Source organism: Pogoniulus pusillus, chromosome 19, assembly GCF_015220805.1.
Source record: "Pogoniulus pusillus isolate bPogPus1 chromosome 19, bPogPus1.pri, whole genome shotgun sequence".
Taxonomy (NCBI): domain Eukaryota; kingdom Metazoa; phylum Chordata; class Aves; order Piciformes; family Lybiidae; genus Pogoniulus; species Pogoniulus pusillus.
In genome coordinates, this window is record NC_087282.1 from 17,011,176 (window position 1) to 17,025,538 (window position 14,363).

At 35.4% G+C, this 14,363-nt stretch overlaps 1 protein-coding gene across 6 annotated transcripts in view; it reads right to left on the reverse strand.

Annotated features, from left to right (window-relative positions):
* Positions 1-14,363, reverse strand: part of STAG2 (STAG2 cohesin complex component) — a 79,770-nt gene that overhangs the window by 26,730 nt on the left and 38,677 nt on the right. For all 6 annotated transcript variants that reach the window (XM_064159484.1, XM_064159486.1, XM_064159480.1 and 3 more), the window contains exons 2-11: positions 13,580-13,724; positions 11,552-11,630; positions 10,255-10,416; positions 7,751-7,847; positions 6,457-6,533; positions 4,830-5,034; positions 3,722-3,873; positions 1,946-2,019; positions 1,713-1,836; positions 82-180 (exon numbers count right to left, since the gene is read on the reverse strand). In XM_064159484.1, coding sequence (XP_064015554.1) covers positions 82-180; positions 1,713-1,836; positions 1,946-2,019; positions 3,722-3,873; positions 4,830-5,034; positions 6,457-6,533; positions 7,751-7,847; positions 10,255-10,416; positions 11,552-11,630; positions 13,580-13,623 — 1,113 coding nt within the window. In that variant the 5' untranslated portion in view covers positions 13,624-13,724. The remainder of the gene's footprint in view (positions 1-81; positions 181-1,712; positions 1,837-1,945; positions 2,020-3,721; positions 3,874-4,829; positions 5,035-6,456; positions 6,534-7,750; positions 7,848-10,254; positions 10,417-11,551; positions 11,631-13,579; positions 13,725-14,363) is intronic.

The following is a 14,363-nucleotide window of genomic DNA, read 5'->3' on the forward strand; positions in this document are numbered from 1 at the left end:
GCATTTTCAAAGAGGGGAAAAGTGTGATACAACTTTAAAAAAAAAATTCACCTGCATTTAAAACCGTGAAGTTACACTAACCTTGAAACGGCTGGTGAAGAGTTCCAATTTGGAATTAAGCTCTTTATTATAGTAAAGCCCTTGCAAAGCAGTTAGGCATTTGAGTCTTACTTCTCCTTGCTAAAATAAAATTAAGAACTGGATTAAAAGTCAAGTATAGGATACAAATGCAATTTTCAAATCATACAAGTTTCTTTTGCAGTTTATTTAGTTCAAAGGCAAACATAATATCAATTACTGCATTCATGTCCTTGTTTGTAACAAGCCAATTTAAAAAGTATACACTTGCTCCATTCTTTAAAAGTGTAATCTAAATGATCCTGGTATTTCTAACTGGGATTGTTCAAAACTGGCAACATATACGTTATTACCCATCTCTTGTTAGATCAGAATTACTTAGTGTCTGCAGAGAGATATACTGCTCCTAAGAACAAGATAGAAGTTGTTTAAGGTGCAGACACAGAAATACATTTCAAAAATCCAGGACAATTGAGTTGACTGTTTCTTATCACTCCACTGCCAGAGGTTGATTTTTTTATACCAAACCCAGGAACAGCTTAGCATGAGTGAGCATCCCTCGTTCATTTCACTTCAAATTCAACAGCTTGAAGTCTCCAATGGAAGAACTGAGACTGTGTGCTGACTCAACAACGAATCAAGAATTACTTGTAAACCACATCTTTTGACTACTCCAAGCAGAGAATAATCTCTGTCTGGTAGCTGGTAAAGCAACAGCTTCACGCACTCATCAGCACAAAAGGGGACTTTTCCTATGCTTTTTACGGATAGCTGAGAATGCAAAAAAGTTTCTTAACAAAACAGAAAATGTGAAGCTGTATGACTGGATTGCTCCATGTGAAAAGCATTAATTTTAAATAGTTAAGTATTATAAAGTAGAAGTCTGCATAAGCAATAAATAAATAGAATAAGCCTTTTCCTTACAAGTAACAGTTTATTACAAGGTCATGTATATCCATTTTCTGAAACTACTCAAAAGAGTGAAGTTCATTTTACGTATGTGTTGAAATGACAGAATCACAGAATGTCAGGGGCTGGAAGGGACCTCGAAAGATCATCTGGTCCAGCCCCCCTGCCAGGGCAGGATAATCTAGAGCAGATCACACTGAAACACATCTAGACGGTTCTTCAATATCTTCAGGGAGGAAGACTCCACAACCTCCCTGGGCAGTCTGTTCCAGTGCTCCATCATCCTCACAGTGAAAAAATTCTTCCTCAGGTTCACATGGAACCTCCTATGCCTCGACTTCCACCCATCGCCTCTTGTCCTGTCACTGGACATCACCCAGGACAGGCTGGCTCCATCCTCCTGGCACTCACCCCTTACATATTTATAAACATAAGTGAGGTCACCCCTTAGTCACCTCCTCTCCAAGCTAAAGAGCCCCAGCTCCCTCAGTATCTTCTCATAAGGAAGATGTTCAACTTCCTTAATGATTTGTGTGGCTCTACGATAGACTCTTTCAAGCAGCTCCCTGTTGTTCTTGAGCTGGGGGGGGCCCAGAACTGGACACAATACTCCAGATGGTATGTAATGAAGTTAAGAGATTAGAATCTTGAGTCCCACAAGATCAACAGTGAAAAACCTGACATAATGCTTCATGATTCCCTTCCTTGTCCTCAACGCAACTTACCTTATCATGCATAGTCCACCCTACATATTTTAAATAGCTGTCATTGAGAAAGGCATCACTGTACATCTTCATCCATATTCCAATCTCTTCAATACAGATAGCTCTTATTTCAGCAATTGCATCTCTGTGAAGTGGGGCAAGAGGATCAAATAGATGAATAATTAGAAACACCTTGTACCAGATTTCCAAAATAAATTCATGAAGCTACAAATTATTTACTAGGCTAAACTTACCGGTATCTATGCACAAAAACACCTTTAAATATTGCATTCATCATGTTTTCTATTTCATCTTGGTTCTCCTGAAGCTGAAAGAATGAACAGAGTACAGAAACAGTGAGCAGCATTTTTACCATCTGATCAGATGGTGCTGATGATAGAATTAAATGAATTAAGTTAGCATTTGCAAGCATGGGCATTAAATCTCTTTCTCAATTGTTCACAAATCTGCTTCACAGTACCATAGCACTGACCACTGGAAAACTGCTCCCTAGTTCTAACACAGACAACACAGGTTTCTGCAAGCTCCTTCTTAAGTTACGAAAAAGCTTGACTTAATTTTCAAGTAATTTTTTTTCAAAGAACATCTACTATTAGAACAATAGCCAAATCATGTGAACTGAGTCTTTTCTGCATGCTGAAAAATCTAAAAAGACATGATAAAGATGAAGAATTTCATAAATGGCTACATGAGCAGTATGTACTCCATGTTGAATACCTCTCCCCTTCCAATACTTAAGAGAAAAAAAAAAATCAGAAACTAAGATGTTGCAGGAAAAAAAATTATAATAATATGGAACTGAAAAGTAATAGAGGAAAGAAATGCAGTCTGAGAGTAGCAACACAAGAGTAAGACACAACTAAGGGAAAGAGTGTTTCAGTTTTGAAACACAGAGAATTGCTTTGCATGTGCAAGAATGTCAGTCAAAATATTTCAAAGTAATTAAATATTGTCAGCAGACAAGAGCAAATCAAAACATTAAAACAAAAGGGTTGCAAAAACAATGAATCAATGAAGTGAATTTTAGTAATGGGTAAGTCAGCTATAAATGAAACAAAACCTGAAACTACAGCTACTTTCAGTTAGTATTAACAGAAACAGAAAATCAAAACAAGATAAAAACAGCTGATAAGAAATCCTAAAAGCCAATAGCTTCGTCTACTTGAGAAAGTCTCAGTTCTCACAAGTGTTATTTTTGGTCTGTCTACATATTACTTATACGACTTATGCACCTTACATGTCTACATCTAATGGGTGTTTAAGGGATCAGGCTCTAAGACTGTTGTGAGATGAACAGAAGATAAAAATTGCTAACGTAAATGTGTTAAGTAAAATGCTAACAAGTAACACCACAAAAGCTGACAACAAAGGTGAGATCCTGCATTTGATCATAAGGTTATTTGCTAATGTCTAAAAAAACCAAACCCTCAAAACATCTGTTCCCTAAAAAAAACCCAGAAACTTAAACCTGATTGAATTAGGGATTTCAACAAGACAGCAGCATCAGCAACAAATCAGCAAATCCCTTTTACACAAAAAGAAAGAAAACAGAAGCAGATTGCATTTTCCATTTTGATAGTGTTTTCTGTAGAAGGAAAAAAGAAAACTTATCTGCAGCCTTTAAAGACACTTTCTGTTGAGGTCAGTACTGACATCATAAAAGCAGTGTTCTGTGTCGAGATCATAGGGTTCAGTGATCATATGGAAATTTTGTTACATATTTGAACTCAGTTTAGGAAATTGAAGGAATACAACAAAAATTATCTAGTGCTGCCTGCATTCGCACTTGGCATTATCTTAATTTTTTTAATCTAGGTTTACTTCTTTTTACAGAAATGGAGATGGTAGGAAGCACCTTTCAAAGTTCTTCAAATCTTAAGTATCAACAGCTTAAAGAATGAAACCAAGGGACTAACAGCTACATTTACAAAACAACAAACTACATGCAATCAATTGTCATTTATCAACACTCATCCTGCTCATACCAGCTACAGGCAGTTGGCACTAACCTCCTTCCTCTTCTGTAGTAAGAGTTCCAGCCTGTCATTAGCTCGTTTCCCAATTATTTTATTTCTTTCTGCTTCATACTGCCGTTGTGTATTGTCCATGTTAATACTAAGATTTAATGCCACATTCACTAAAGCAGTCATCAGCTTCATGGCTACAAAGAATGTGAAAAAAATACCTTTTATTTACAGATGCAGAGAAACTATAGTAGCCTATCAGAAGCCAGATAACTGACCAAAAAGTAAGATATACTTGGGTGGATTTACATGTGCGTTTATTTCCACAAATATGTCTATTCCAGAAACCAGGAGGTGGACAACAGCATACTTACTTTTGTTATGAACTCTTCTAACAAGACATGAAAGGGCTTGCATTGGCAGAGCACATCCAGAATGTTACTAAACATGTATCACTAGCATGAAGTTGATGAGTAAGAAATAAAGACATGCGGATAAATCAAAATATCATTACACACTAATCTCCAAGGATAGCAAGACAAATAGAACAAGTCTGAGATAACTGCAGATCATAGAATGGGAGGGGTTGGAAGGGATATCCGAAGATCAAGTCCAAAATCACCTACAGAAGCCAAACCTACTGCAAATAACCTTAACTATTGTTATGAGTATTTTGTCAGCTGTCTCTATCCCACATAAAACAATCTTCAAGAATAAACACTATAATCTCATATGAAATGACAAAGAAAAAAAAAAGGGAAAAAAATCAAAAGAATCTATTACTGATGTGAACAAATAAACACATACCAATTAATTATTCAGTGTGACAGAAATGAACATGCAGCCAAGCGACTTTTGCAAGTTATTTTCAGACAACTCAAAAAAAAATTACAGCTTGGACTTTTAAGAGTTAAAATTTGTGCTAGTCATATGGTACAACAGTCCAATTGATGATACAGCAGAATTGGTATATTCTCCTGAAATAAACTCTTCATCTCTCCATATTGAATGTCTTAGTGTTTTACATGAAAAACGCATCAAATGAAAAATTAAACGAGTGGAAGGTCCAGCATCAAGAAGTTGAATCAGAGTAACTGTTCCCCATGCAGTGACAAACATAGAAGCAATACACAGACGAACATAATTCACTGACCTGCCAGTGTGCTAGTGTGTCGAAATGCTCTGACTTGAGAGTCTGACAGCCCCGTAAGCAGTGAAATGACAGTATCCATCATATACTCATCATATATGATGCTATATTGACATTGTCGGACAAGTACTCCAATGAACTCACAAAAACTGGATTTGAACTTCTTCCACTGGGGACCAGCCATAGTTAGTGGATAGTCTCCGCTATCCTATTTTTTTGGGGGGGAAAACAGAAAAATCAAACATTTTAGCAGTTATTTTATTAAATAAAGATAAAAAAGTACAACCCTGAAGTAAAACTCTGTGATATGCATCTACTTTGTAGCATGGGCTTGCTATAGCAGAGGTAACATTCTACAAGTCCTACTATAAAAGCTGCACAGTCACATCTACTGAAATAACCATTAATTTCTTCTTTCTGCCTACTCCCTTAAAAAAAGAGTCATGCTTTATATTTTTCTTTTAAATTTCATACTTTTTACAAATCTGCTTCTTGCGACACTAGAACTAGGACATGAAAACATGTTCACATCAGACTGAAAATTCCTGAAGTCATAAAATGCCATACTGTAACACCTTGGCTATAACAAATGTGCGTTCTCCTGATTTGAGAACCTTTACAAGTAATGGTAAAGTGAAGGCAGGTTTTGGGGTGGGGAGAAAACAAGTAAGTAAGTAGGCAAAAAAATCATTTGTATCAGTGCTACCGTGATCAGCTGCTTTAAGAGGATAAACAACATTACAATTTTAAATTCAAAGTATTCGTGAAAAGGGCTTATTAATCTTGGAGCTATCCATTAGAATTCTATTACAAGAGAAACCAAGCAAAACCTAGCATTTAAAAAGAAAACACCACACCGCTTTACTAACAGTCCCAGCTGAAGCTTTACGTATTTCACACAATATTGCCATATAGTAAACAAGTACATCTGTGCACCTAGATAGGAATACTGGAATCCTTTTATTTAAGAACAAATTACATTTTCAGGCTCTGTTAAAATTGCCAATGTTTTTCAAACTTTACTTTGGGGGGGGAAGTATTATTTCCTCATTAGGTAACTTTCGAGAGAAGATTAAAAAGATACTTTGTACATTCTTTGGTGTACAGGGTAAAACAAATACCACTCAAAAGTATACTTGCACAAACCCTACACCAAAAATCCCAACACACCCAACTTACTCCAAACTCAGTGGAACAGAAAGGAAGTGGCCATTTAAAGGAAAAACGTTACAATCTCCATTAAATGCAAACCATTGCTCTTCATCTGGAGAATAATCAAATTCAAATTCCCTTGACTGTACACTAATGAATGCACAGAAACAAATTTAGCAGCCATTCTAGAAGTTAAAGTCATCTTAAAGGCCCTACATACATAGCAGGAGCCCAGCGGAATCCCACAGACCCACAGAAGCAGGAGTTCCCACTATTCACAATCTGAGAGTCAATATTGATTTCTTAAACCATTAAAAAACAACAGAGCTTTACTTCCTAGTCTTACACGTTCAAGAGTTTCAAGATTTTCATTCATAGGAGTACTGCCACTTTTGCAGCAAGACGATCCGTTAAGATTGGGACTGGCACAATCAAAGAATGCGAGTAACAATAGATTATTAGCTCTCTGTTAAATTACCTCATCAAATTCTTCAGTCATTTTCCGGATTATTTCAGAATTCTGCATATGTCGGAACATCTCTGCTGTAACAACTCCTACAATTAAGATATCGGAACATGAGCACTTTTAATATGAAAATGGTAAATACCAGATGAAATACCTTCTGCTACAATGTAGAAATTACCAACTTTAAATTAAGCTACAGATGATACAGGTATTTTTCAGAAGCTACACAATTTTTTATTTTAGCATATAACAAGTGCTTAGTAGCAATAGTTTATGTATACTAGATACTTTGTATTATTACTCTTGTTATGAAGTATGTTTGTGTGTATGCACACATGCATTTAGAATTTACTCAGTCATTAGTATTCCTAAGTCAGAAAACACTTGTGCCAGAACTCTTTCACAAGTTGAGAGACTACACTATTTGAAGTGACCTTTCAGGACTCACGATTCAAAATGGTGTAAAACAATTTTGAAGAGTTCTACTGCTATGTATTATCTTCTACACGGTAATAAACAAAGTTATTTCACACACTTTCTATCTGTCTTGGCCTGAAATTGTTTAAGTATAAACAATGATATAAAAACTTAACAGATCTCCTGAAAAGTTCACTGCAACTATACTGCAAAATTCGTAACACGGATCACCCCAGAAAGTATTAGAAGACCCTGTAACAATAATCAAAAGGTCACTATTCTTGAAAGGATTAATAACCTCTGAGAAATGCTGTTAGTTTTCTAGAGATTTATGCATGTTTTAAGTTTACGGGGACAGAGAAACGCTTGAGAAGAACAATTTACAACCCATTCAAATCTGCCAAGAGCAGTGATGCTGCAGGACAAGTTACCTTCTCTTCGTAAGTAGGTGAGGGAAAAACTAATGGAAGACATTAAAATGAGGAAAATAAAATCTGGAAAAGACACTGTCCATACTAGAATTTTAGATGAAGCATCACTATAAACACTACGTATCTTAAAATATTCTGTGGTAGAAGGTAGATAAATACAAACTAGAATTCCAAGACTAAACAAACTATTAGTGCTTAAAAGAGAGATATTTTTCAGAAATAATAGCAGTAGCAGAATAAGATCAAGTGTTAAATATCAGTACTGCAGATTAATCTATATTTTTAAATATAGCATAGTCTTTCTAAATTCTGATCTCACCTTCAGAACTACAGAATCCAACAATCTAAATGAGCCACAGAGATAGAACAGTTCTACAGCACATGGAGTGTAAAAGCAAAGCACAAGAATTATATAGTGGTATTATTTAAACAGATGAGTAAACATTTCAGTATCTTACCTTTGCAGCCTGAACACTGGATAAAGAAGTTAATGAGATCAAGAAGTGCTATATCTCTGTCATGTTTGTATGACTCTATCCAGTCATCCACCACAGACTGAAAAGAAACAAATATAAAGGCCCTTTTTAAGGTTTTCATAAGCTGAACATGGTCAGTGTTATTTAACTTCTTTCCAGTAAGTGATTCTTTTATGTAACCTTAATTCTGCAGGTTTGATCAATTCAGAACAAAATATTTGAATGATCCTTTACTGCCATAATAGCAGCATTTAATAAAATAAGTCAAGTTTATTCTATAAATACATGCACCTAAACAAAGGGCAGAAATACCACACAGTATTACACTACCTTTTTTTTTTAGAGGAAGAATACAAAAATAGTTGGCATAGTACAGAAGCAGGCAACAGACATTTTCTCTTTTTCCTCTTTTTTCTTTTTCAAACCACTTATACTTCTCTGGAGGTACTATTTAGGTGTTCAGTTCAAACAGCTACAATTCCCAATACTCTTCCAAAATATTGTCTTATTGATGAACTGTGCTACACACACAAGCCATAATAGGATGAACATTGCTGCCCTACACTGCATGGCCATTTATTACTCTCTGTTCACTAAACCAAATAGGAACACAAGCATTTTACTAAAAAACTTAAAGGGAAGCAAATTAACAGCAAACCTGTTATAATAATTGCAAGAACATAGAATTTGCATGGAATTATGTCTAGAACATTCACATGTATAGTACAAACTGTCTACTGGCTTCTTGTCTGTATGCTCAAGCGCTTACTTTCACAGGCAATAATGATTTGAGAACAAATCAAATGTTCTGCCACACAGATAAATGTCTGAATCCCTTCCCTTTAAATTTAAAGCTGTTTATGTATAATATACAACTTTCATCAGCAAGACAAAAAGACTGAAAAACTTGAAGTGAAACTGTCAGTCTTCCCAGTCTTCTCATACTCATTTGATTGACCTGTGAGGAAGGGGGAAATAATCTAGGAAACACCTAAAAGGTCTCTGTGCAAGAAGATGTTAAACAGCTGGGTATCCTTGTCTCCAGAATTTCTTTTAAAGAACCTCTAGCAGAACAGTAGTTTTTCAAAACATTTCTTCTCAGTGGATGAAACATGTTTCTGCCAGAGAACAGACACTAACTCAGAACAAAGTATGGAACAGAATTTAATATAAAATAAAAATTATTGAAGTTTTCTCAGGTAAACAAGCACCGAGGGCCACTGAGAAAACTTTTTACACATAGTGCTGAAGTGGATTTTATTTTCAAAATAATCTGAGAATTCCTTTCTTCCCAGATTTGACAAAATGTATTGAATAAGATTCACTCTATTACCCAAGTATCGATCTTCCAACTCAAGAGTACTCAGGCCTAGCAAAGGTATATTTTTCTCTTGAAAAGCAAAAGATTTCTTAACTATATAGTTTCTAAAAGGTAAGATGTCATTTACATACCATCACGGATAACTGGCTGAAAATGTAGTACACACAGCAAGTTAAGAGAAATACACTTTTTCTATCCACTTTGAAATATAGCAGAACAAAACAAATGACAGAAGTATCAGATTTCTCTGTGTAAATACAAAGCAGTCTGTTCTTTTTTAAGACTGAACTAAATGTCTGCAATGGAGTTCAGGCTTCTAATGCAGGAGCCTGCAAATCTAGATAGGGCTGCATATAGATCCAGCTTCCTGCATGCCTATTGCAGAAGCTGTAAACTCTAGATTTTCAATCCCAAAGATAGTCTTTCTTCGAGGCTTCCCAGAAGTCACGTGAGTGAGTCAGCAGGAAGCTTCATGGCTGACAGGCTTAGACTTTAACTCCCTCTCCACTGGAAGATTCACAAGCAAGCAAACACTTGACTGTTTTAACTGATTTTTTTTTTTTTTCTGGAAGGAGGTAAAAATATCTAAACAAATGTGTCACATTTCATAATAAACTGATTTCAGTCAGTTTAGGCCCTGTCTCCAGTGCATAAGGTACAGACTCCTAATAGGTTAAAATTTCCTGACCCAAATTCCACCCAGTTGCAACATACATCAGCCATGTTAGCTTAAAGACTATTCTATGTTTCTGCTAAGTTGTATCTAGTGATTATACCTTGGGACACAACAGAGAAGAAATTATTTCTTTTAAATTATTTAAGCTCAAAGAACATCTGCAAACTAAACCACATTGGTATTTAGTTATAGTCTGACAAAAAAGACTTGAAAATCATGTAATATAAAACAACCTTTCTTCATTCACAGTACTGAAAACTCACTTTGAGTCATATATTGACTTTCTTCATTATATATGTGATTATTCAGGCCTAACATTTAGGAATGAAAATCAATTTGATCAAATTCAAACCTTAACAATACAAAGCTACTTTAAAAAAAAATAAAGCAGGTATTTTAATTTGTGACTAAAAACCTACTTTAAAAATTACTTGTTTGTTATGTTTAAATTGTATATTCATCCAATCCAAGATATATCTGAAGTCTTACCTGCATAGCACTCTTGCCCATTTTAACTACCTCAAACAACATCATGTTTTCCACACCATTCTGTTGGTGATGTCCATTCATCCGATTCGGACCACCAGGTTTCCCTCCTCCGTTTCCACTTTTCCCCTTCTCTGCTGGCCCTTTTTTTCCTTTTTTACAGGTCTGCAATCATATGCACACGAGGAGTTGTAACTGGGTATTGCATTACAGTTTAATTAGAAAAAAACAAAGCAACCACACCCCCACCAAGATTTTTCAATATGTATAAAAATTGCTGTGTATAGCATGACAACTATAGATAAGGCCTTTTTTATTTTTTAGGAACCAGATCTAAAAACCAGAGTTGACAGTAACAGCTGATTCTGGGTAATACAAAGACCAACAAGAATTCTACAGGTTCCACTTCCTTCTTCCCTCATTTAAAATCTTCTAGCAACTAAAAACCTCTATAGTGACAATATATGATGCAAAGACTTTTCTCCTGTTTAAACTGGAAAACAAATTATACATATATTATTCAAAACAGCTAAGGCAATTGCCTTTACACATCAGAGTCTCCTCTGCAATTCCATAACCTTTTTGGTTTTTTTTATTTGAGCACTTTGGCAAGTGGGGGTGAGGAAGAGCAGATAGCTGTCTTTGTATTTGACTCTTCAAGTATGACATACAAAACCTAGAAAAAAATTAACACAAATTAAATGACTTGTATAAAACAATTTATCACCACCTCTTAAAAACTGTGCTGGTATGTCAGGTGCCTGCCTGCCAGGCAGTCACAGTGCAGGCCAGATGGTGTCCTGGGCTGGTAAGTAGCCACATGTGGCTGAAGCCAAGACAGCGATGGTGCAGGAGCCATTCAGCTGGGGGGACACCCACCCAGTCGAGGGACAGAAGGGCTATAAATGGGTTTGAACCTCCTCCCCTACGTTAGAGGTCTGAGACCTGTCAAGCAAAATATTTTTTGATTGAATTCCTGGCATCTGTTCACTTTTTGAATTCAAAGAGAGACACAATTATTGACACTCTTCAAAATGCTTTGTATTAGCACCAAATATACATATAGAATAGAACATATGCAGAGAGACTAATCACATAGAAGCTAATCTTGTTCTTCCTCACCTCTCTTATTAATATGAAGGAATATGGAATTATCAATGCAAATACAAACATGAACTGTTTTCACAGAACAGCTGCATTCTCAGAAAATATTCCTAGCTCATTCTGCTTCAAAAAAAGTGCTGAACTCCTCAATTCATAATAGCAGAAGCATTTCAGTACCCCTATAAATTGAACATACTTTTCCTTTGCCTTGTTTTTGGTTTTTGCCTTCGATATCCTCAAAGTCTGTATCAGAAGAGAAGTGTGTTTCAGACTCCCTGCAAAGACAAAAGGACAAATACTTACATTTACACACTTCACCAGGAACACTCACAAATACAGCAGATAAAGTCACATTATACTTTCAGTCCAGTAAGTCAACTGAACAGTGAAAAGTATGGTTTTCTTCTGTCTAAAACTACTGTCAAGTGACACATCAGAGCAACTCTTCACAGTCACAGACTACTCTGCCTCCTCAAAACAGTTTACCTGGGAAGAAAGCTATATAGTAAGGTTAAAAGATGTGAATGTGGGTAGAAACTATCAGCAGCATCTTGCTTTTGACATGTGGCAAACATTGCATCATCTCAAAAGTGAAGAGTACTACAGACATCTGCCACAAACCCTATAACAAAAAATCAGAGGAAAAGCAAACAGCAAAAAGAATCCACCACCTTCTCTCACAACAGAAGTGCCTCAGGACTTCATTCTACTAGAAACTAAGTTAAAAGGTATGCTCTTATGTTAAAAGGTAAAAAAGTTTAAGTGAGGTTTCTCCATCAAAAAGATAACCTGTAGTTCTTTTGAGGCTTCTAAAGTAAAGAGATATTAAAGAATGTACACTTTTTTCTAATTTGTTTAATCTCCTACACAATTAAAATAAGCTGCATCAATAAATAGATTTATTTAATGACGGCACTGGAGGTGTGGGTGTATGTGAAGCCACCTGAATTATTAATAGAGAATGCTTAGCTTATATATCCTCTATTTTTACACTTCCTGTAGAACTGAACTTAAATGATACTAGATCTTGTTTTAACACATACATGCAATATGATGAATTCCAGCTGCTGACACACATTTCAGATACACACTTCCTGATTCAATTAACAGTGCAGTCATAAAGATAACCACAGGCCATGGGGGACCCATTCATATGTATTTGCAAGATTCTAAGCCAATACAGAAACTCAAGGTCTCTCAAGGTCTGAAAAGAGCTTCTTGGTTTTTGACTGTATTTTCCTACTTCTATATTTGTTGACTATGAGGGGGGAAAAAAGACAGAAAAAGATCAAAAGAATAAAAAGGAAATAAAAGTGAAAATTACTCCTTCTTAAAAAAAAAAAATTCTAGGTGTTCTTATTTTCACAGGAAAGAACAGAACATGAATTCCAAATGTTTCACTAAGCAATGAAGTGTACCAAAAAAATCCTATAAGCAGCTGTTAAAACAGTACTTCCTATGAAACTATACGAATTTACCTTTACTTCTACTAAAAGGAAACAATCTCATTTATATAAAACCATGTCTATATTGAGATCTTACACCACTTGTATTCATTTCAACAGTCTTGCAAAGTAGCATATTTCTTGACAATTCAAAAGGTGAGGAACTGTATTCTTCTGGTCTGCTTACAATAAACATTTCTAGATTTAAAATTTAACCTATAGCTGATCTTAAATCTTGGAAATTCAAAAATTTGTTCCTTATAAATTGTAGAAGACTAGATAGTGAATAAAATTAAGTGCAAAACACCAAGAAGGTGATGCCTAAGGGAAGCTAAGACTGGCTTCAAGCAAAGAATCTGACATTAGATATTTTAAATAAATGGTGACCTGCTTCATTTATTAATGGCAAATACATCAACTACTTTCTCTCTATAAATAAATAGGCTTAAACAAATGGAATCTTATTTTAGTATTCTTATTTGAAGACAGTCAAACATTTCAATTTCAGGGAAAAAAATCCTGAGAAGTACATCACATGAACAAAAGAGCATGGCACATTGGCTTCCTACTGCAAAGTTTAAAAAGAGATTCAAAACAATCCAGCACTTCTAAAATATTTATTTTAATTACTGCTCAGTACTCAACATCTAAGTAGAATCATAGCAAGAAAACTAGAATACTATGCCTTCATTTTGGTTCCAAGAGAAACACAACCATGTGTATTAACGCTAAGAACAAGAGTATTTAGAAATGAAACTACCAATTCTTAAAACACTTACTGAAGGAGAGTAAAATCAGTTGGTATTTCTGGAGCTGCTATCATTTCTTTATCATCTTCTGGAACACCACTGTATTAGAAAGGTATTAAAAAACCAGTCTGAAGCACAAGCTTACTTTTCTTTCTTCTTTTTTAGTGGACAACTTCTGTAAGAAAATTAAAATAAATACACTGTAAAAATTTCTACATATGAAGGGGTAAAACACTTGGAAACAGAAAATGCACACCACACCATTCCCCAGTTCTAACCAAGCTTTCCCCTGTTTAAAGACTTTCTATTTTTGGGTCCTCCCCTGATCGTACTACATAGTACCTTCACAAATGTTAAAAGCATCAGAGTAACATAAAATACAGAAACATTTGGGGGAAGGGGAAAAATATTTCTGAGTAGGATGAGCAAGCTCAAACTGTAATGGTTTCCATTAACACCTTGCGAGTAACAGCTTTCAGCTTTCATTTCTACATCTATAGTTGCTTTAAGTTTTACCTGCAATGGCATGCACTGCCAGATTTAACAGCACAAGGATGCTTCCAGCTAACCAAACGAAACCCAGATTTGAAGCTAAATTTAAAGCACAGTATGTGTAGACTTAAGAACAAACTTTGTTACTAAACTTCCATGACATTTTGCTCAGACAAACTCTTATAACAAGTTGTTAAAACCAGCCATTTCACAACTTCCTGTCTTCCAGAGCTGATAAACCAGGCTTAATTGTAACATTTAAAGCATTTGACAAGAGTGTCAATTAAGATCATACTACGCCCATTACAACAAAATAGTAATC